Below are 24053 nucleotides of genomic sequence, written 5' to 3' on the forward strand. Positions count from 1 at the left end.
TCTCAAAAACGTACGAGCCAATTTTGATAAAACTTTCTGTACACATTCACTACATGGTCTAGTATACTAAAATACAAGCCTCATTCTTAGGCCACGCCTATTTCCGGAGCCACAATAACTTTATAGGCCAAGTGCTGACAAAACCCAATCTATGGACAGCCATATCTCAAAAACGTACGAGCCAATTTTGATAAAACTTTCTGTACACATTCACTACATGGTCTAGTATACTAAAATACAAACCTCATTCTTAGGCCACGCCTATTTCCGGAGCCACATCGATTTTACAAGCCTAGTGCTGACAAAAACCAATCTATGGACAGCCATATCTCAAAAACGTACGAGCCGATTTTGATTAAACTTTCTGTACACATTCACTACATGGCCTACTATAGTAAATAATAAGCCTCATTCTTAGGCCACGCCTATTTCCGGAGCTACATCGATTTTACAGGCCAAGTGCTGACACAAACCAATCTATGGACAGCCATATCTCAAAAAACGTACGAGCCAATTTTGATAAAACTTTCTGTACACATTCACTACATGGTCTAGTATACTAAAATGCAAGCCTCATTCTTAGGCCACGCCTATTTCCGGAGCCACAATAACTTTATAGGCCAAGTGCTGACAAAAACCAATCTATGGACAGCCATATCTCAAAAACGTACGAGCCAATTTTGATAAAACTTTCTGTACACATTCACTACATGGTCTACTATAGTAAATAATAAGCCTCATTCTTAGGCTACGCCTATTTCCGGAGCTACATTGATTTTACAGGCCAAGTGCTGACAAAAACCAATCTATGGACAGCCATATCTCAAAAACGTACGAGCCAATTTTAATAAAACTTTCTGTACACATTCACTACATGGTCTACTATAGTAAATAATAAGCCTCATTCTTAGGCTACGCCTATTTCCGGAGCTACATTGATTTTACAGGCCAAGTGCTGACAAAAACCAATCTGTCTAGGTTATGTGCTAAAAAAATCTAATCTATTAAATCAACTCACCTGGAAAATCGTAGAGCATATTTAGGTTAATCCTCGCATACATATTGTAGCCACTTTATACATTCTTACATTCATACTTTACATTTATTTGAAGTAACTGTAAGATAAAATTACTTGTAGGTAAACACTTTTTAACACTACTTTAACACACAAACTTTTACTTTTACTTTAACACACTACTTTTACACTTTTTAAACACTACACTAAACAACTAATAACAACTATTCCATACGGTTTCTTCTGCCAGTTTTCATTATAATATATTGAATGTGCAGAATAAATTGCATTTAACCTACGCCAGGGACTGTTCACTGCTAAATGCCGGAGCTACCGAACCACTGTCCACTAGCGGTGAGACGGTATTTCAGTAATCAGTACTTTGTAACGGTTACTTTTCTACAGTATCTGTAACGGTTACTGAGAACTAAAAATACAGACAACAGGTACTTTGTATCTAGTACTCTGTTACAAGGTACAAATATTTTCTCGTACGGATTACTTTACTAGTCCTGAAGTATAGAATAGAATAGAATAGAATTTATTTTTGAAAAAATATTACAATAACACATTATATGCATTGGTATACACAATGTACAAACCTAATGAGCAAACTTAAATAAAAATGTAACATTCTTGTAAATAAAATTAAAACAAAAACACTCGTAAATTAAAAGAAATATTTTCAAAAATAACTAGGGCCTCTAGAGGCAAGTGCCTGTGGAAAGGTTCCTTTTATTACAAAAATATTTTTTAGCTCAAAGAAAATTTCAATAAAACTTTGATTTTTTATAAGCTCCTAAAAAAATTTATTAAAAGTGTGCTGCTGCAGTTACAAAGCAAATGAAAATCCACTTAAATAAATTCAAACTAAAATTTACTGTTACTTTCTTTAATTAACTAGGAATCTATGCAGAGAAGAAAATCTAATTTATCAAAACCCAATAACCACTTCTTTAATGTTTTTGAAAATAACTTTATATTCTCACAACTAATAATTGAAGAAATTATACTAAACATTTTAGGTCCCAAAACACAATAACTATTTGAAAAAAATTCTAAGTTAGGCTTTGGAACTGGTATTGGTTCTTGCTTTCTTAAATTTGTTTTTGTAACTATTTTTTAATTTTGGTAAATTGCCACTTATGACATAAAATATTTTTAAAACTTTATAAACATATATTTAAGGGGAAGAATATTTAAATCAACAAAAAGAGGAAAAAGATTTCTCCATTCTTCGTTTTCGTTTAATCAACCTTATGAATTTCTTTTGTTGAGTTAGAAGTGGCTTTAGATTTGTTTCATAGGCTCCACCCCAACAAAATATTCCATAGTCAAGCCTACTATTGACCAAAGAGAAGTACAGCATTCTTAACACTTCTTCAGTGCAAATGTATTGTAAAAAATAAAAAAAAATCTTAAAATATTGTTTAGTTTGCGTTTTAAAATTTCAATATGTGTCTTCCAGTTGATTTCTCTATCTAGCATGACTCCTAAATATTTTAAATTTTCGCACTGGGATACTACAGCACAGTTCTGTTGGCACTGAATGTTACTACACAAACAATTGACACATCGATACAAAATTGAATTACTAAAAATTTGCTGATCTGTTTTTAAACTAAAATTGATGTACTTAGTTTTCTCTGGGCTTAATAACATGTTATTTTTTGAAAACCACCACTGCAGTGCTTTAAGGTCTGAATTCATCTCTTGCTCTATATCATCCCAATTATTTTTCACATACGATAAAGCTGTATCGTCTGCAAAAGATGTAATATTTCCATTTAAATTTGAATCACAAAGATCATTTATGTAGATTACAAAAAGTACTGGGTCAGTTAGGGGGAAAGTTTTCTGCCCTGAATTTATTCCTGTATACACATTATCTATGAAGCTTTTTTAATGCTGCTTCAGTATTTAAACCTTTCCTAAAACCAAATTGATTGTTGCTGAAAAAATTAGTTTTTTCTAGAAATTTAATTAGCTTTTTCTTCATTAACTTTTCAAACACTTTAGCAAAGGTAGAAAGTAAAGAGATTGGTCTGTAGTTATTACAGTCGGTAATTAGGCCACTCTTATGTAAAGGAATCACTACAGCTGTTTACAGAAGTACTCATAAACTGTGTTTAATTAAATAAACAGTGTTTATTAGGGAATATACTCAGTATTTTCAGCGTTAAAAATACTGATTTAAAGTCTTCTAGTGTTACAAATATGAAATACTGATTTAGAGTTCTAGTATTTAAAACGTGAACAGTAAGGAAATAATGCTGGTTTCAAGTATCCAGTGTTTGTACTCAGTATCGCCGAGTAACTTGATTTGTTATGTAATACATTAAATGATAAATTCAAGAATATTATCATAGCAGGAGATTTTAACATCAATGTTTTGAACAAAGACAGTACATATAGGAATTTTGTTAGTATTTTAAATTCTTATAACTTAGTTTATAAAGTAAATTTTCCTACTAGAGTTACCTCCGAGTCAGAAACCAGCATAGATAACTTCCTCACTAATATTACAACTGAGAAATTAAAAACATCTGGCCTTATAACATGTATATCAGACCAAGATGGGCAATTATTTGAAATTCTTGGTGTACAAAATACTCTTTATTATGTGAATTTAAGGTATTGTAGAAAGTTTTCAAAAACTAACACAGATTTATTTTTAAGGCTATTGGCTAGTGAAAATTGGTTAGAAGTTTACCGGGCTAGCGTAGAAACCAAGTATGATTTTTTTACTCAATATTTGTTCATGTTTTTTAAATTAGCGTTCCTAAATTAATATCTGTTGAAAAAGAGAAAAACCTAAATAGTTTGATTTCAGATTATGTAAAAATTAAAAAGGAAAAAAATTGCACAATTGGAGAAAACATATAGGGTTTGGAAAACTAATGATTTAAAACAATTAATTAAGCAACTGAAAATTGAAAATAAAATTCAAATAAACAACGACAAAAAAAAAGGTTTTTTGACAGTAAAATTAAGAAATCTACAAATAAGTCAAAATCAACTTGGAAAGTTATAAAATCTGAAATCAACAATGGCACCAAGATCACTCATAACATACAATTACTCCGGGATGGCACATCCATATCAGACCAAATTCTTGTTGGAAATATATTTAATGATTTTTTTATGATATTTTTAAGTGTTGTTGATAGAGTTGTGCTTCCAAATATTCAGAAAGATTTTGTTAATCAATCGGGTCATGAAAAACCGCCTCAAGCCTCATTTTTTTTCAAATTTAAAGAGGTCGATGAAAGAATTTTAAAACGATTGTAATGGCTTTTTGAAAACAAATTCTCAACAGGAATTGATGATATACCAATTACCCTCATTAAACAGTCTTTTCCGCTAATCTCCAAACCATTATTACCGCTTACCAACAGCATTTTTCTAAATTAAGAATCCTTACCGTATATGGTCTATATATTTTTCAAACTATCATGCTTGTGAAATCAAATGAAGATAGTATACATCACTTAGAACTTTTTAATAAAAAAAACCCACAGCTATAGGATCCAAATTCTTGTTATTTCTTAATTTTCACAAATTTGCATATTTAACAAAGTTAAAATAATTTTTAATTGAAAAATCAGTATACCCATTTAAAGAATATTTTGAGGTAACTTAGCTCATCCAACAATATATTAATTAATATGACATATTATAAATAATAGCAAAATTGTAAAATCAGTGTTGTCATTACATAACATTTTGAGGCAAACTTCTTTATTTAATGATTTATGTAGTCACTAAATGGATATTGTAATGTAATAGTTGACGCTATTCTGTATTTATACTATATATAAAATTCCTATATGTACTGTCTATGTTCAAAACATTGATGTTAAAATCTCCGGCTATGATAATATTCTTGAATTTATCATTTAATGTATTAAATAACAAATCAAGTTACTCGGCGATACTGAGTAAAAACACTGGATACTTGAAACCAGCATTATTTCCTTACCGTTCACGTTTTAAATACTAGAACTCTAAATCAGTATTTCATATTTGTAACGTTTTAAATACTAGAAGACTTTAAATCAGTATTTTTAACGCTGAAAATACTGAGTATATTCCCTAATAAACACTGTTTATTTAATTAAACACAGTTTATGAGTACTTCAGGACTAGTAAAGTAATCCGTACGAGAACATATTTGTACCTTGTAACAGAGTACTAGATACAAAGTACCTGTTGTCTGTATTTTTAGTTCTCAGTAACCGTTACAGATACTGTAGAAAAGTAACCGTTACAAAGTACTGATTACTGAAATACCGTCTCTCCGCTAGTGGACAGTGGTTCGGTAGCTCCGGCATTTAGCAGTGAACCGTCCCTGGCGTAGGTTAAATGCAATTTATTCTGCACATTCAATATATTATAATGAAAACTGGCAGAAGAAACCGTATGGAATAGTTGTCATTAGTTGTTTAATGTAGTGTTTAAAAAGTGTAAAAGTGGTGTGTTAAAGTAAAAGTAAAAGTTAGTGTGTTAAAATAGTGTTAAAAAGTGTTTACCTACAAGTAAGTTTATCTTACAGTTACTTCAAATGAATGTAAAGTATGAATGTAAGAATGTATAAAATGGCTACAATATGTATGCGAGGATTAACCTAAATATGCTCTACGATTTTCCAGGTGTGTTGATTTAATAGATTAGATTTTTTAGCACATAACCTAGATAGATTGGTTTTTGTCAGCACTTGGCCTGTAAAATCGATGTGTCTCCGGAAATAGGCGCGGACTAAGAATGAGGCTTGTATTTTAGTATAGTAGACCATGTAGTGAATGTGTACAGAAAGTTTTTATCAAAATTGGCTCGTACGTTTTTGAGATATGGCTGTCCATAGATTGGTTTTTGTCAGCACTAGGCTTGTAAAATCGATGTGGCTCCGGAAATAGGCTTGGCCTAAGAATGAGGTTTGTATTTTAGTATACTAGACCATGTAGTGAATGTGTACAGAAAGTTTTATCAAAATTGGCTCGTACGTTTTTGAGATATGGCTGTCCATAGATTGGTTTTTGTCAGCACTTGGCCTGTAAAATCGATGTGGCTCCGGAAATAGGCGTGGCCTAAGAATGAGGCTCTTATTTGAGTATACTAGACCATGTAGTGAATGTGTACAGAAAGTTTAATCAAAATTGGCTCGTACGTTTTTGAGATATGGCTGTCCATAGATTGGTTTTTGTTAGCACTTGGCCTATAAAGTTATTGTGTCTCCGGAAATAGGCGCGGCCTAAGAATGAGGCTTGTATTTTAGTATACTAGACCATGTAGTGAATGTGTACAGAAAGTTTTATCAAAATTGGCTCGTACGTTTTTGAGATATGGCTTGTCCATAGATTGGTTTTTGTTAGCACTTGGCCTATAAAGTTATTGTGGCTCCGGAAATAGGCGTGGCCTAAGAATGAGGCTTGTATTTTAGTATACTAGACCATGTAGTGAATGTGTACAGAAAGTTTTATCAAAATTGGCTTGTACGTTTTTGAGATATGGCTGTCCATAGATTGGTTTTTGTTAGCACTTGGCCTATAAAGTTATTGTGGCTCCGGAAATAGGCGTGGCCTAAGAATGAGGCTTGTATTTTAGTATACTAGACCATGTAGTGAATGTGTACAGAAAGTTTAATCAAAATTGGCTCGTACGTTTTTGAGATATGGCTGTCCATAGATTGGTTTTTGTTAGCACTTGGCCTATAAAGTTATTGTGGCTCCGGAAATAGGCGTGGCCTAAGAATGAGGCTTGTATTTTAGTATACTAGACCATGTAGTGAATGTGTACAGAAAGTTTTATCAAAATTGGCTCGTACGTTTTTGAGATATGGCTGTCCATAGATTGGTTTTTGTCAGCACTAGGCTTGTAAAATCGATGTGGCTCCGGAAATAGGCGTGGCCTAAGAATGAGGCTCTTATTTGAGTATACTAGACCATGTAGTGAATGTGTACAGAAAGTTTAATCAAAATTGGCTTGTACGTTTTTGAGATATGGCTGTCCATAGATTGGTTTTTGTTAGCACTTGGCCTATAAAGTTATTGTGTCTCCGGAAATAGGCGCGGCCTAAGAATGAGGCTTGTATTTTAGTATACTAGACCATGTAGTGAATGTGTACAGAAAGTTTTATCAAAATTGGCTCGTACGGTTTTGGGATATGGCTTGTCCATAGATTGGTTTTTGTTAGCACTTGGCCTATAAAGTTATTGTGGCTCCGGAAATAGGCGTGGCCTAAGAATGAGGCTTGTATTTTAGTATACTAGACCATGTAGTGAATGTGTACAGAAAGTTTTATCAAAATTGGCTCGTACGTTTTTGAGATATGGCTGTCCATAGATTGGTTTTTGTTAGCACTTGGCCTATAAAGTTATTGTGGCTACGGAAATAGGCGTGGCCTAAGAATGAGGCTTGTATTTTAGTATACTAGACCATGTAGTGAATGTGTACAGAAAGTTTTAATCAAAATTGGCTCGTACATTTTTGAGATATGGCTGTCCATAGATTGGTTTTTGTCAGTACTTGGCCTGTAAAATCGATGTCTCCGGAAATAGGCGCGGCCTAAGAATGAGGCTTGTATTTTAGTATACTAGACCATGTAGTGAATGTGTACAGAAAGTTTTATCAAAATTGGCTCGTACGTTTTTGAGATATGGCTGTCCATAGATTGGTTTTTGTTAGCACTTGGCCTATAAAGTTATTGTGGCTCCGGAAATAGGCGTGGCCTAAGAATGAGGCTTGTATTTTAGTATACTAGACCATGTAGTGAATGTGTACAGAAAGTTTTATCAAAATTGGCTCGTACGTTTTTGAGATATGGCTGTCCATAGATTGGTTTTTGTCAGCACTAGGCTTGTAAAATCGATGTGGCTCCGGAAATAGGCTTGGCCTAAGAATGAGGTTTGTATTTTAGTATACTAGACCATGTAGTGAATGTGTACAGAAAGTTTTATCAAAATTGGCTCGTACGTTTTTGAGATATGGCTGTCCATAGATTGGTTTTTGTCAGCACTAGGCCTGTAAAAATCGATGTGGCTCCGGAAATAGGCGTGGCCTAAGAATGAGGCTCTTATTTGAGTATACTAGACCATGTAGTGAATGTGTACAGAAAGTTTAATCAAAATTGGCTCGTACATTTTTTAGATATGGCTGTCCATAGATTGGTTTTTGTCAGCACTAGGCCTATAAAATCGATGTGGCTCCGGAAATAGGCGTGGCCTAAGAATGAGGCTTGTATTTTAGTATACTAGACCATGTAGTGAATTTGTACAGAAAGTTTAATCAAAATTGGCTCGTACATTTTTGAGATATGGCTGTCCATAGATTGGTTTTTGTCAGCATTTGGCCTGTAAAATCGATGTGTCTCCGGAAATAGGCGCGGCCTAAGAATGAGGCTTGTATTTGAGTATACTAGACCATGTAGTGAATGTGTACAGAAAGTTTAATCAAAATTGGCTCGTACATTTTTTAGATATGGCTGTCCATAGATTGGTTTTTGTCAGCACTAGGCCTATAAAATCGATGTGGCTCCGGAAATAGGCGTGGCCTAAGAATGAGGCTTGTATTTTAGTATACTAGACCATGTAGTGAATGTGTACAGAAAGTTTTATCAAAATTGGCTCGTACGTTTTTGAGATATGGCTGTCCATAGATTGGTTTTTTGTTAGCACTTGGCCTATAAAGTTATTGTGGCTCCGGAAATAGGCGTGGCCTAAGAATGAGGCTTGTATTTTAGTATACTAGACCATGTAGTGAATGTGTACAGAAAGTTTTATCAAAATTGGCTCGTACGTTTTTGAGATATGGCTGTCCATAGATTGGTTTTTGTTAGCACTTGGCCTATAAAGTTATTGTGGCTCCGGAAATAGGCGTGGCCTAAGAATGAGGCTTGTATTTTAGTATACTAGACCATGTAGTGAATGTGTACAGAAAGTTTTATCAAAATTGGCTCGTACGTTTTTTGAGATATGGCTGTCCATAGATTGGTTTTTGTCAGCACTAGGCCTGTAAAATCGATGTGGCTCCGGAAATAGGCGTGGCCTAAGAATGAGGCTCTTATTTGAGTATACTAGACCATGTAGTGAATGTGTACAGAAAGTTTAATCAAAATTGGCTCGTACATTTTTTAGATATGGCTGTCCATAGATTGGTTTTTGTTAGCACTAGGCCTGTAAAATCGGTGTGGCTCCGGAAATAGGCGTGGCCTAAGAATGAGGGCTTGTATTTTAGTATACTAGACCATGTAGTGAATGTGTACAGAAAGTTTAATCAAAATTGGCTCGTACATTTTTGAGATATGGCTGTCCATAGATTGGTTTTTGTCAGCACTTGGCCTGTAAAATCGATGTGGCTCCGGAAATAGGCGTGGCCTAAGAATGAGGCTTGTATTTTAGTATAGTAGACCATGTAGTGAATGTGTACAGAAAGTTTTATCAAAATTTGTTCATACGTTTTTAAGGTATGGACCCTTTTATAGGGTTTCTCAAAATTTGCCTTTTAATTGAGTATAGTCTTGAAAACTGCTGCTATAAAAGGGGATTATTATCATATAAGTACTGTTTGTTTCATTTAAAATCTTTATTTGTAGTATTTATCTTCACGTTATTAATTAAAAATATATTTTGTATGGTTTGAGTTGATGAACTAGGTTAGGATTCATTTAGGAACTAGTTCCCGGTACTCGTTCTTTTTATGGATGGAATCTATGGCCAGTTTCACGTTGGTGCCTATGTTTACCAGCCAGATTTTCGCCCAAGAATTAAGTTTACCTAGAGATTGTCATATTTGATTGGTCTAGTTTCTATTACAAACACACATTAGTAGACAATAACAATATCCAAGATTAAAAAAACAGTGTGCTCAGAATTCTTTTGCATTGTTTGATGTTTATTGGGGTAGGGTAAGATAAGCGGACCCAGTTTTTTATATCGAAATTGGCAAACGATATTACTTAATCATAACCATCGATATAATCAATTGATACTGATTAATTATTTTTAACTATTAACTTAAATAATCTATATCGACAGCTGTAAACACTCTAAAATAATACACGTAGGATAATATTTCAATTTTACATAAGTAATTCTGATTATTAAAAATGGCAGTCAATTTTAGAAAACTATACGACGTTGCTTTTTTCGTGGTTTCAACATTGTTGGACTTGTACCGAAAAACCCATTATGTGAAATTTGTGGGAAAGAAACAACTGTAACTGTGAGAGGAGTAAATATGGTCATCCTAGTTTTTCTAATTTTGGTTATAATAATTTGTTTGATCACTGTAAATATTAAATTCATATTTTAATTTAAAACATATGGTTGTTATTGAGGACTATAGGTACTTTTATGTCGATTGACAGTCTAGGATTTGAGATGCCAATATTAGGTATCAATGACTATATTCTTCGATATAAAAAACCGGGTCCGCTTATCGTACCCTACTCATCCTTTGTAGTTTGTTTCTGTTTTGGTGTGTTCATGTGACTCGTGATTACAAATCAACAAAAACATATATATGTTGATCTTAATCTTTTGAGAACTAAGGGCAGATCCGTTGTCCTTAGCATATTTCCTGGAGGTCTACCGGGCTGATCTGTTAGTCTCAATGGTATTATTTTGCTAAAAAGTAGTGTTGGTAATTCATACAAACTCTTGTATGTATTTAAAACTTTGTATGTATTTAAAACTTTGAGTGCAAATTCCGTCATTTTATAAACGCTGAAACTCCTGAAAGGTGCTTATTATTTCATTTTACAGAACACCAAAATACTGAAGTATACAGATTACGTAAATTTACACAATCAATGTTTTCATTTTAGTGTATTATGCAATTGCTAATTTTATGTTGTACATGACACAATTTGATGCTTATTGTGTGTCGGTAACATTATTCTCCACTTTAAAGTATTACATAAGCTAATTTACAAGGTAACAGCGGTAGGCTTTAATAAGGCCTACACTCGTTAAATTCTGTTGATTTTATCGAATGTTTCGATTGTTTTTAGTTAATGAATAATTTGGTATTACAATTTATTTAACTTAATATATGGCTTCAACTTATTAGTAAATATATTAATGTTTGATGTAAACAATAAACAGTTAGGAGTAAACATTCTTTGGAAAATTTGAAAATGGCGATAAATATTAGATTGAATATTCTTGGCGAGTGGTCAGAGAGGTAGAGGAGTGGAATACCGCCAGACTATCTAGGAGACCACCTTTGTAATTTTTTGTACTGCATGGAAGTGTTCTTGTCTGGGGACGTTCCTTTCCTCCATTTCACAAAAGTGGTTGCTCACTGCTATCTGGGCAAGCTGTAAGTTGTATTGTAAAGTCTCTCTTATATGTAGGTCTGGACTAAAGTTGTTTTTGTTATTGTTTAATGCTATTAATACATTATTGTTTATTAATGTGTTATTCTTGTCATTGTATTATAGTTCTTTTTTCATATGATTACTTTACAATATATCTAATCTTTCCATAATAGCACTTGAATAAGAATGTAGGACGCTTATTTAAGTCTCCCGGCAATAGCTGATGGCTTGCATTATTTGTTTTATTGTCTGTCAAAACGCACTCTTAGACTGATGTCATAGATTCACCAAAACATTTCCAACTTAATAAAGATCAGTTAAGTCTAATTATAGACTATGTCATTATACTGTTTTGTGTATAAATCAACATTTAAAAATATTCCTAAGAAAAATGATTTCCTTTCTATGCATAAAATATACAGGGTGTCAATTAAGTCTGGAACCTCTTTATTAATTTTTAAACCACAATATAAAAAAAATACCAAAGTTCACACGTGCTTACTGGTGATAGTAACGCACATATCTGCCCAATTACCGACCAGATAATCCCTTTGGGGGACGGTCCACAAGGAGTCGGACAAAATTCTTAAATAGCAGCATAGGTCACGTTTGGTATCAAATTAAAGGTCTTACTTAGCAGAATACAATGCCGCAAACCGGACTTAAAAAGGTGGATTCATTCAGTAGTTATAGCTATTTGAATTTTAAAACAATTGAACAATGTAAATTATTAAGTATTACAAGTAAACACCAATTTTTAAGTACCTGTGATCAAAGTAAGTGTTCAAAATGTTCCCCTACCACCAGATTTCTTAGGTGCGCCAAATCTCGAGGCTTAGTACAATAAACTTTATCTTTGAGGTATCCCCAAAGAAAAAAATCCAGCGGAGATAAATCAGGGGAACGAGCAGGCCACTCTACTGCACCACGTCTTCCAATCCATCTGTGAAGGAATATTGTATCCAAGTATTCTCTAACAAGGAGAGCAAAGTGTGGTGGCGCGCCATCTTGTTGGAAATAAATTCTGTGAAATTGTCGACCAAGAGCAGCTTGTAGTGCAGGAATTATCTCATTTTGGAGCATTGCTAGATACGAGTCACCATTTAAATTACCATTGATAAATAATGGGCCCATAATTTGATTTCCTATAATACCTGCCCAAACGTTAAGTTTCTGTGGATGCTGTGTATGACTCAATCTGCCACTTTCACATTCTAACAGTAGTTGTGTTATTGGTAATAAATTATTGATTCCTGGCTTCGATTACTACATTGTCAGATGATGGGAGGGGAACATTTTGAATACTTACTTTGATCACTGGTACTTAAAAATTGGTGTTTACTTGTAATACTTAATAATTTACATTGTTCAATTGTTTTAAAATTCAAATAGCTATTAACTACTGAATGAATCCACCTTTTGAAGTCCGGTTTGCGGCATTGTACTCTGCTAAGTAATACCTTTAATTTGATACCAAACTTGACCTATACTGCTATTTAAGAATTTTGTCTGACTCCTTGTGGACCGTCCCCCAAAGGGATTATCCGGTCGGTAATTGGGCAGATGTGTGCGTTACTATCACCAGTAATCACGTGTGAACTTTGGTATTTCTTTCTATTATGGTTCAAAAATTAAAAAAGAGGTTCCAGACTTAATTGACACCCTGTATGTAGCTACCTGTAAATCTCTTACTTTTCCTATTTTTCTAGTGTTTGAGTAAAACATTTTCTCCAATATGACCCCCATAATCCAAAAGCACGAAAATTTAAAAACATGTATATGTATGTAAGGGAGTATTTGCCATTTCTCAACCATCCAAGGTAAAGCCAAACTTTAATTACAAAAAATATAGATTTTAAGAATGCTATTGATAAGTGTAATGAAAGTCATACCTTGCTATTTGAATTCTTTAGATTTTACAAGTTTAAAATATCCAACATTTAAACTATTTAAAACAATTGGAAATGTAATGAAAAGTGGCAACTGTAATATATATTTAGAAAGAGTACTTCTTTGGTGACCTTGATAAAAATTTTGATTTGCTAAAATTTTTAACGAGGTAACAGTAATAAAAACTGTGAAAGTGTACAACAGCTAGGATGAGTTCGTTAGCCAGTCTTAACCAATAAAACATTTCAAGATTACAGCCATTTGTATTCGAGCAAAAGTGTTATATTGACTAATTCCCAACATAGCCTGAAAGCAATAACTGGTTTAAATATATTAAGGTAATTATAAACGACATGTATTCTTTTTCTTCTTTCAATATATCTTAAGTTTTCAATATGGTGACTGTTAATAGTTGTAGAAATATACAATAGAATCGTTTTTACATGAATATGTTTACAAACATAATTTTGGATTAATTAAACTAAATTAAGTGCACATTTTTTACAAAGAAATTTATGTGCTTATAACAATTTTTCTCTCGCAAGGTTCCAAAACTATGGAGTTTCTAAATTTTTGAAAATATTACGATTATATTAACATGCCAACATTGGGAGCTATTGTTCGATATGTTTTGTGCAAATTAACCATCTATACTAATAATACATCTTCAGATTGACATTTCGCAATGATTGCCATAAATGTGAAATCAGGTTTTCTTCTAACTGAGTTGAAAGGGATCAAAGTTAATAATTCATTGGCAGTTTTGTCAAAAATAAAATTGTAAACCAAATTAATTTGTTCCCTTTAGTTATATTATTTTTATTTTTGCAAAATTGAAGTTGGTCCTGTATTGCTTAACGTTATCATGTGTACACTGTTCCTGATTTGGAGGTTTCTGCATTGTCTAGAATTTCCATATTACTAAACATAATCTAGCTAACCTTTTGGAATGCTATGGTGAGGTTAAACTTAACATTATGCTTGTATGGTATAATGTAATTTATGACCAAAAATTTAGAAAAATATTGCATACTCACTTAGTTATTTTTTTATAATAAATAAGACACATGTAAAATGTTTATATTAAACATATTAATTTGTTTTGATTAAACATATACTGGTAGTTGGGAACAGCTATTGATAAAAGGCTATTCAAAAAGCTGTTTTATAGCTATTTGTGTGTAGTGCATTCACATTTGTTTGTACGTTATTAAGTTTGAATTTATTTGTAATCAGGTGTTTGTGCACATATACCTACGTAAAAGAAATTAAGGTTTTCTTAACAAACAGTAATAAAGATAAGATACAAAGAGAAGGCTGTAAATGTAATCCTTGGTTAACAGTAGGTTAGTAATTTTCATGTGTTCATAGTGCGCTCAATTGTGCACCTGATGAGATAATGAGATTAACTCTTCACCTAGAATACACTATTGTAGTCTAAGTGTCTCTGATGTCAAAACGATGTAAAGAGTTCATTTTGAGCCTCGTTGTCACATACATGACAACAGATTCAAGGAGTCAAGTCTGTGACAGTGTCTGTTTCCAGGCACTGTACTAAGAGAAATGTGAATTGGAGCTTAACTCAACATTCACATGACCAACTCTTTTGAACAATCTTTGATCTAAAACTGCTCTAGCTAAATGATTATGATCTGTGATTCACTTTACTTTAGTGAAACCTGATTTACTCTGATAGGATTAACTAAGGTTAGGTAAATATAATGCATTGTAAATATTTACTGAAAAAATAAATTATTATTCTTCAACAATTTTATTATTCCCTGGTCCTTCTTAGAGTTTTAAATTATCATGCAGTGTCTGTTTTAATAATGTTCAAAGATTTCAAACTATCTATGTAGTCTGCTTACAGTGTACAAAGATTTAATGGAAAATAAGTCACTGACTGTAATACATGATGCTACCCTTTTGAAGTGCTAGTTCTGAAAAAGGTTCAACTATTCCTTGTGCAAGATGAATAAACTCTCATACTAACCCCAAATGTATACTCTCATAACTTGCATGATACTATAATTATTGCTTTTACAGTGAGTAATTTACATGATTTAATTTTTAATTTGATATTTGTGCTCTCCTGTAATTATTAATATATTATATAAAAATATTCTAACAATGAAAACTACATTTATTTAGAAATGATTATGTGATTTTCAGGTCCAAAAACAGTCTTCTTTTGGGCCCCCTGTTTTAAATGGGTAAGATTTATATAGAGCAAAAATATAAATATAATTATTAGTGTTAAAATACTAGATGAGGTATTTGTCTATAAACTTTGTATACATATCAAACATTCAAACTTCCTACTACAGAAAAGCTTATGGATGAAGAGTGAAGGCCAAAAATATTGCCTTTCTGCTTTCCAATGGCTTAATGCACCACACTGTTTTAATAAATTTATGCAATTGCCTAGTTTTTTATAGAGGATATGAAGATTAAAAAAAGTTATAATAGTAATTTGTTATTGCCATCATACGATTTGGGATTCAAACAGTTATAATTGTTTTAACCAATATTCAATTTTTTAAATTTCCTGTCTAAAAAATCATTTTAGGGTGATGCCCTTTTGTATTTATACGTATGTCTGCTATTTCATCTCTAATGGTCTCTTTCAGCCTTTTAATTGAATAAGATTTGTGAAAACATATAATAGAAAAGAACATTAACTAAATATGAGGAATAGTGAATACTGCTAAAACTGTGGTTAAAATATTTGTTACAATATGCATTTAATTACGTACATTGTGGGCCATGATTTCATCTGTTGGAATAATTACAGACCATTTTCAATCATACCAACCTTCTCTACAGTTTTAGGGAAATAGTAGGCTACTAAAGACTTTTGGACCACTGTGAGTGCTATAACTTAATAACAGACAAGCAACACGGATACTTTAAAGGGAAATCTACAACTACATTCCGGATCAACTTTGTATTTAACAGCCTTGAAGAAGGGAAATTTGTAACCCTTTTCCTAGACTTAAGCAAAGTTTTTGATTGCCTGGGACTTGATCTCATACTGTACAAGTTAGAAAAGTTTGAGAACCACAAAGCTAAATTGTGGTTCAAAAGCTATGTAGAAAACTGTTGAGATAATATAAACAAGAAATGGGGCTACTGAAGCTACCAGATCAAGATCTCTATCTGCAAAGCGAGTAGTACCTCAGGGGAACCGTATTATTTATACTGTTTACAAATGACTTACTTGAATACCTTGAAACTTTCTGCACAACTTCAATGTATGCTGATGACACCAGTTTACTCTTGAGTGGGAAAAAGACAGATAATCTCGATGTTAAATGTTACTCAGCATTAAACATGGCCTATCAATGTTGCCACTCAAATGACCCTGTAGTTAACTCAGAGAAGACAAACCAGCTAGCTTTTAGGAGAAGATGTGAAGAAGTCCCAGCGATTTCTTAAGTGGACAGAAAATCCCAAGTCAAGTTTTGGGAGTCATTGTTCGGAGTAAACTCAGTGCCCCTATATCTTGTAACTGGTTCCCACACAGAATAGCCTTGATAGTAGTCAGAGGTTAATAATCATGAAATAACTATTTAATGCTTGTGTATTTTACAGGGCCTGGTGATTGCTGGTATCGGTGATCTGCAGAGACCTGCTGAAAAATTGAGTGTGTCTCAATCATCTGCCCTTGCAGCAACAGGACTTATTTGGTCTCGTTACTCTCTTGTGATAATTCCCAAGAATTGGAGTCTGTTCAGTGTCAATGTGTTTGTCGCTGCTACCAGCCTGTACCAGCTGTTCAGAGCCGTTAGGTAATCACTGGGTGGATTATTTTCTTTGGAAACCACAAGTGGCATGATATATGTAACTAAGTATGCTGACATATTTGAAAGATTCACTATTATCTGTTAACCCTCCCCTGGTTTGAATTACATCAATGTGCCTCTTGCACTACCAGGCTAAATTGATCGAGCCACTGCATTGTGGGATAACATACTCATTTCTATTAACAACTATATTCTAACAAAACTATTATTCAGAGTGTGAAAAAGTCCTGCACAGACTTGATAATTCCTGTACAATTACAGATAAGGCAATAAAAAGTGGTATATCGTTACCACCAAGTACGGATTTGCATCATTGTACTCTACTAATAAAGACTTTTAATTTCATGTACTACTCGACCTATACTCTCATTTAAAATTTTCTTCTGACTCCTTGCGGGCCGTCCTCTTGACATTAAATGGTAGTTTCTTCAAAAAGTATATTTGTAGATGCAAGTATTGTTGCTTCACCTGTAATCGTTTAGGAGTTACCAAGCCAGTGTGGGACTTTTTTGACACCCTGTATTATACATCATTGTAAATTTTACTTAACTCTCTATAATATGGTGGTATTTGAAAATTTACTAAATAAGTTAAATTAAATCTAAATGAATATTCATTTTTACAAGAAATGTTTGTATTTTTAAATTACAATAAAACTAAATGTCTTATACAAAGAACTGTAAAACAAAACATCACTATGTCAATCAAACAGCAGTTGCAGGAAGTTACTTACAGGTCTAGTAATTCTATAAAATAGCAACAGAAATTGGAAAGAATTTTATAAAAACAATGGTGAAATCACTGTCAATGAAGAAATCTATAAAATTTTTCATATATTATTCATAGATAGTGTAATAAGGCATAACAGTACTGTCAATATATATTTCAACTAGCAATTCCAAAAGTAGCAGAAAGCAGTGATAAAGCATTTGATGGTGATTGAACGTTAGCGCCAGTCTCCCCACCACAGCGATTGCCCTGAAATGGGGTTAAACTAAAATAATGTTCTTGAAAGTGTTACTTGATTCGGTTTCTTTATACAGTATCTCAAAACGATTACGAATGTTAGAGAAAATTATTCTAGAATAGTGAACTCAACAGTTTTCTCATAAATTGACCGTTGAAAATCAAATATTTTAATGAACTTTTTAAAATTCTGAGTGTATCAAAATCCATAGGTCTCTGAGGCTTGATTCTTTTGTGTTAATTATATTTTTCATTTTAAAATGGCAGCGTAAGAGTGAAATGAAAGGATGAATGTTTACTTTCACTATAAACACAGTGTTCTTTTGGTGTGCTACATCATTTTCTTTCAGAAATAACTAAACATTCTGACATGAATACTGTATTTTTATATTAATTATTGAATTATTTTAATGAAAAACTGAATGTATGATATTTACTACCATGACAGATAATTAATGAAGTTTGTCTTAATAAATTTATTGGAGGAATAGTATTCATCTGTTAAATTAAAATAAGACACCTGTTCAAACAACTGCAACAATTAATATTTATTCTTTTCAAAAGATATTTAAATAATCAATCAAGAAATATTATTGCTGCAGTCGTATGAACAACTGATTTTAATGAATAAAGTGATAACTATTCCTAAAACAGTTGTATAAACATGAACTGGGTAATCTATATATATAAAAATGAAACTGTTCGTGTGTAACAGCATCACTCACAAACGGCTGGACGGATTCGCCTAATTTTTTTTTTTAATTTGTTCGTCTTGATCTGTAGAAGGTTATAGGATACTTTTTATCCCTTTCCCGATTCAGGATTCCGCCCCACTGGTTACAGAAATACCCGTAAGAAATGCATTGCAGCAAACATATGTTATTAAGTGAAAGAGTCTTTTCAAATTTTTAATCAGCTGTTCTTTGTAAACATATATAATGCGACAAAAAATATATTTATATATATAAATTTCTTTACACTTATAGTTTTAAAGCATAGAGTAAGCTTAAGAGAGAAACGACAAATTTTGTTTAAACTGTTTCTGCAATCATAATATATAAAAATGAATGTTTGTGTGTTTGTCCTTTATAGACTCAGAAACTATTGGACCGATCACTATGAAAATTTGTATTTTTCTATGTAGAAGGTTTATACGCAATGCCCATTGATGTAACTAACCACCAGGCTGTACTGCAAGATATAAAAGTTATCAAAGCGCCTGCACATTATAAACTGCAATTACAACACAGTAGTTACGTATATTAAAATATCCAAACACTATTTGAAGGCAAAGAAATATACGGGCAAAGCTTAAGAGACGCGTGCGAAGCCGCGGGAAACAGCTAGTCTATATATATAAAAATGAAACTGTTCGTGTGTAACAGCATCACTCACAAACGGCTGGACGGATTCGCCTAATTTTTTTTTTAATTTGTTCGTCTTGATCTGTAGAAGGTTATAGGATACTTTTTATCCCTTTCCCGATTCAGGATTCCGCCCCACTGGTTACAGAAATACCCGTAAGAAATGCATTGCAGCAAACATATGTTATTAAGTGAAAGAGTCTTTTCAAATTTTTAATCAGCTGTTCTTTGTAAACATATATAATGCGACAAAAAATATATTTATATATAATTTAATTACTACACTTATAGTTTTAAAGCATAGAGTAGGCTTAAGAGAAACGACAAATTTTGTTTAAACTGTTTCTGCAATCACTGTTAAACATAGACTTTACTATCCAGATAATACAATTCAAATTTGACGTAAAAATTCACCTTTAACTGCAATATTTATTTAATATAAACCATGCTCATGCTTGATCAGAAGAGCAATGCAGATATCATAATTACTATCTTACGTTGGCTACAAATATAAAGAATGTTATAAAATCAACCTTAGTTGTTTTTTTTTGACAGAAGTATCAGGAATGTGGTACATACCTTCATAATGCGCCCAAGAAGCTCACGAAGGAACGACTATCAATTATCTCAGCAATGTTTAGAATGTGATAGAAAATGAATAAGTGAATATAGTGTACTGTTTTCAACGGGAAATTGCGTGCGAAGCCGCGGGAAACTTATTGAAATGCGCAGCGAAGCGCGCCGGGTCCGCTAGTTATAGATAAAAGTAGATCTGCCAATAATTCTAAGATTGTTTGGCCTCTTTTGCAGACCGTTGAAAAATAAAGTAAAAAAAAAAATATTTAAAAAAAAATTTTCAAGATTCCTTCCTTTAATTGAAAAATTTACCAAATGAAAGAAAGTTGAAAAATATTTATTTTGTGCAATAATTATGTAAGAATAAAAAGAGAACACAAAAACTGTTTCCAAAAGATTATTGATTTCTTTACACCTTTATGAAAGATATATTAACAAAAATAGTAAAACAGCTTTATATAAAAATTCAATTATAAATTACCACACCAGGATTCAATAGGCTAATTTATCACACCAAATAAATAAAATTGTATTTTTTACAAATCAATGTTTATCAGAAATTGAAATGTAATTTTATTTTAGTATAGAAGCATTTTGTAACACTACTTTTACTCAGTAAGAGTCAAACTACATAGGCCTGACATGAAACAAAAAAGTAATGATAAAAACATTTTTTTTAACTAACTGAAAACAACATTAATGAAAAATTTAACTGTTGTTCATAAAATGGAATACATACTCTATTGAGCCCTTAATTAAAATTAAAAAAATTAAATGTATACAGTGAAAAATTTTAATTATATGGTGCTAAATAACCTAACTAATTAACCCTATGCACTCAAAGGCAGTATTTTAAATTTGTACTTGGAGCTTGTATGGCCACCGCCATTTTGCCCAAAGCGCGGATTAATGTTCGCTGTAATGTTATCTTAGCTCGTATGTCCAGCTATAATACATCCATAGCTCATAAGGCCAGCGCCTCTGGCCACTAAACATAGCAGTTATTTTCTAATATTCTCTTTTTATTCATAATGAATGGTGAGTTCTGAAGCTTTATTTTAAAGTAAATTTTAAATTAGCTTATAATTTTTCTCTAAACATTGATTGTGCAATAAGGCGAATGATGCGTAGTGGGAATATACACTGAAATGATAGAAATCTGGAAAATTTTACTAGAAGTGTGTTAACTATTCTTGATTATACGTGTATGTATTTTTAAAAGTTTTATTTTGTAAAACAATTTAAAGACTGTGAAAAATATAAAATAGTTCATGTTTGAGTATAAAATAACTGTAAAAGTCTACTTTATAACATTTTATTACATATCTTTGCTAACAATATACGAATAAGAGTTCAATTCCCCAATGTGTGTTTATTTTTATATGAGAAAAATTCATTAAAAATAAATTTGTCTTATTTCTTCTTTAAACATTTAAATTACTATGCAAATAATACAGAGAATATTAAAAAATAATTGTGATCTGGAGAGGCAAACAACAAATATGGCCGCTGAGCTGCCAATGAAAGTAGAGCGGCCATCTGTACTGGCCATACAAGCTGCGAGGGCAAACTGCGGTAAAACTAACATGAGCTGTGTGCAACCTTGGTGTGGCCAGTGCTACTGGCCTTTTGATAGCAAAGGGTTAATAAAGTTAACAAGAACACAATACTCACTGAAGAAAAAACTGTGTAATTATAATTAACAGCTTATTTACAAATAGAAGCATCCAAGTTGCAACAGCACTGATTCTGTATTGTCGTGTTCTCTGATATGTTCTATATTTTGAGTAAAATGAAGTTTAGTTTACCAATGCATTTGTAAGTTGATATTTTATGGTCATTTTCATAAAGAGAAATTTAAAATTTGTCATGTTTTATATTTTAAAACGGTTAATTTATGAATGTCCATATAATCATATGATTGGATTTTCCATAGATATGGCTGTATATATTGACTCAGTGTTCATAGGTTTAAACATTGAGGTAGATACAGCGAATTTAAGTTCATGTTTTTGTTGCAGGTATCAACAGGAAATTTCCAAGGAATCCAAATAAAACACAAAAACGATGGAGCACAAAGTGCCTAGAATATGTTGAACTTTATAGTTACTGCCCTGATGTTGTGATTTGGGATAAATTCTTAAAAATTACTAAACAGTCCAACTAGTTTTAGATTTTGCTGAATCGCTCAAGCCGGATTGCGTCAATCCAGTCAGTCATTTGTTTCAAATTGCTCGAAGAACAACATAAAATATTTATAAAATATATTGCTTATCACTGAAAAGTTGTAATTAATGTGTAACTATGTCTCTTTTCTGTATCATCTAATTCCAAAAATTACAATGAATTAATTGCATCTTTATAACTAAGAATTTGTCTGTTATATAGTTGTTATGTTCAAGAATATTTCAATAGAATTTCATGTTTTTAAAACGCACAATTTTTATCATAACCAAGTTTTTTTATACTGCAGCTGCAATAAGATGTTCAGAAACAGAAAGGAATAAAATTACGTTACATGGAGTAAAATCAAACTTTACAAAAGGTTAAGATTTCACTAATAACTGTTTCTGAAAACTATTTGTTAGTGTATAAAACTCTTTTTTTTGTGTGTTAACAGATTCTTTTTCTGTATATATGGTGTCCTTGTGAGCACAAATTAATGAATGATTTGTATGTATTAATCCGACTTAGATTTAATCAAACCTATGTGGTAATCATTTTTAAAAGCATCAAACTTTCATGTAGTGAAAATTGGAGTTATATGTCAAACAACTCATCACAAATTTATTGTTATGTTTGTTCAATTATAAGATTATATCAGTATAAATAATATTAATATTTGTTTTAATAATGTTAAAATTAATTGTAAGTGTTATTAAAACTGATTCATTTTATTTTCTTCAAGGGTTTTGCATTTCTTATGACCTTGTATTATGGTTGGATGCAACAAAAAAGATACACATACCAACAGTTAACCCTCTCCCATATGCATTAAGTTGTGCGGATGCACCCTTAGTGAGACCTATTTATCCAGCCATTTAAGCAGAAAACAGTGCTTAACTCTCTTCTTCATACAAAAGTTGTCTTTTAAGGTAAAATGATGTTTTTAGTACCATTTAAAAGCTTAGATATGTGCCTTCAAAACTAATACTTGTGATACCATTGTGCATTGCAAAGTATCACAGTGATACCAAAGTATCACAATGCATTTTAAAGGTATTTATTAAGGCAATAAATCAAATATATAGTGGTTTCTTTTTTTTTACTCAAAGCCCCCATATTTCAACCCAAAATATTGGGAAAATACTTTTAAAATCATGAAAAACAAAAATTTTTTTTAAAGATTTTCAAAAGTAAAGGTAGGTCGAGCCTTAGCTAATTTTCAAGGTCTTAATTCATTTATTGCCTGTCTCATCCTGTATATAATAAGTGTATCTTGAATAAAGCATATATATTTTATAAAATATTAGAAAAACCCTTGCAAATTAGACAAAATGGGCTTGCCAGTACAGAAGTTACTATCACCAGTTGGGGGTGATAAATTAAAGCAAATTAATTGTACAGTATTAGACTGAAGATAAGCAATAAGAATGAACCAAACAGTACTGATGAAGGTAGTGATTTGCTATATCACTAAACATTTCCTGTATTGTGTAGTGTATTGCTTGCATATGTGATTTAGCAGATAAAAGTACTTTCACATAGTTTTCATTGTTTCTAAAAGTGCAGAGGCTTGTTTCCTCAATTTCTTTTACAAAATAATTTCTCATTGATTCACTATAGCTTGACCTCTTTTAGAAGATTAAACTACCAAAAGATATAAGGACTCTTAACATGTTGACCTCGACAAATGCCCTAGTGCAAAGAAGTTTCATGGCACTAAGTTCAGCTCTCTCACTATACAGTGATGGTGTTAACAACGTATATTATAGCCAAACTGTTATCATACAGTAGTTCAACACGAATGTGACAGACTCCCTAGTACACAGTAGTCTCGCAACACTAGTTAAGATACTCTGTATAAAGCTGCAGTGAACTTAAAAATTATAACTTGCAGTCTCTTTATATTTATATCTGAAAGAGATGTAACTATTATTTGTGTTGATGAGTTGTAA

General features: G+C 32.1%; 1 protein-coding gene across 1 annotated transcript; it reads left to right on the forward strand.

The window, feature by feature from the left end:
- Positions 1–1336: 1336 nt before the first annotated feature.
- On the forward strand, positions 1337–22842 carry LOC124361222 (mitochondrial pyruvate carrier 2-like). Its single transcript, XM_046815265.1, has 5 exons — positions 1337–1369; positions 11230–11335; positions 15396–15436; positions 16818–17014; positions 21957–22842. The coding sequence occupies exons 1-5, from the start codon at positions 1337–1339 to the stop codon at positions 21988–21990; spliced, it is 411 nt and encodes a 136-aa protein (XP_046671221.1). The 3' UTR covers positions 21991–22842.
- Positions 22843–24053: the final 1211 nt, after the last annotated feature.

This window comes from Homalodisca vitripennis, chromosome 4 (assembly GCF_021130785.1).
Source record: "Homalodisca vitripennis isolate AUS2020 chromosome 4, UT_GWSS_2.1, whole genome shotgun sequence".
Lineage (NCBI taxonomy): Eukaryota > Metazoa > Arthropoda > Insecta > Hemiptera > Cicadellidae > Homalodisca > Homalodisca vitripennis.

What these genes read in the sequence shown, in the direction of transcription:
- LOC124361222 (XM_046815265.1), top strand. Translation starts at nt 1,337, where the DNA reads ATGCCGGAGCTACCGAACCACTGTCCACTAGCG. An exon ending in CGAACCACTGTCCACTAGCG is followed by an intron (nt 1,370 to 11,229) that starts GTGAGACGGTAT and finishes CAGACTATCTAG; the next exon opens with GAGACCACCTTTGTAATTTT. An exon ending in CAGCTGTTCAGAGCCGTTAG is followed by an intron (nt 17,015 to 21,956) that starts GTAATCACTGGG and finishes TTTTTGTTGCAG; the next exon opens with GTATCAACAGGAAATTTCCA.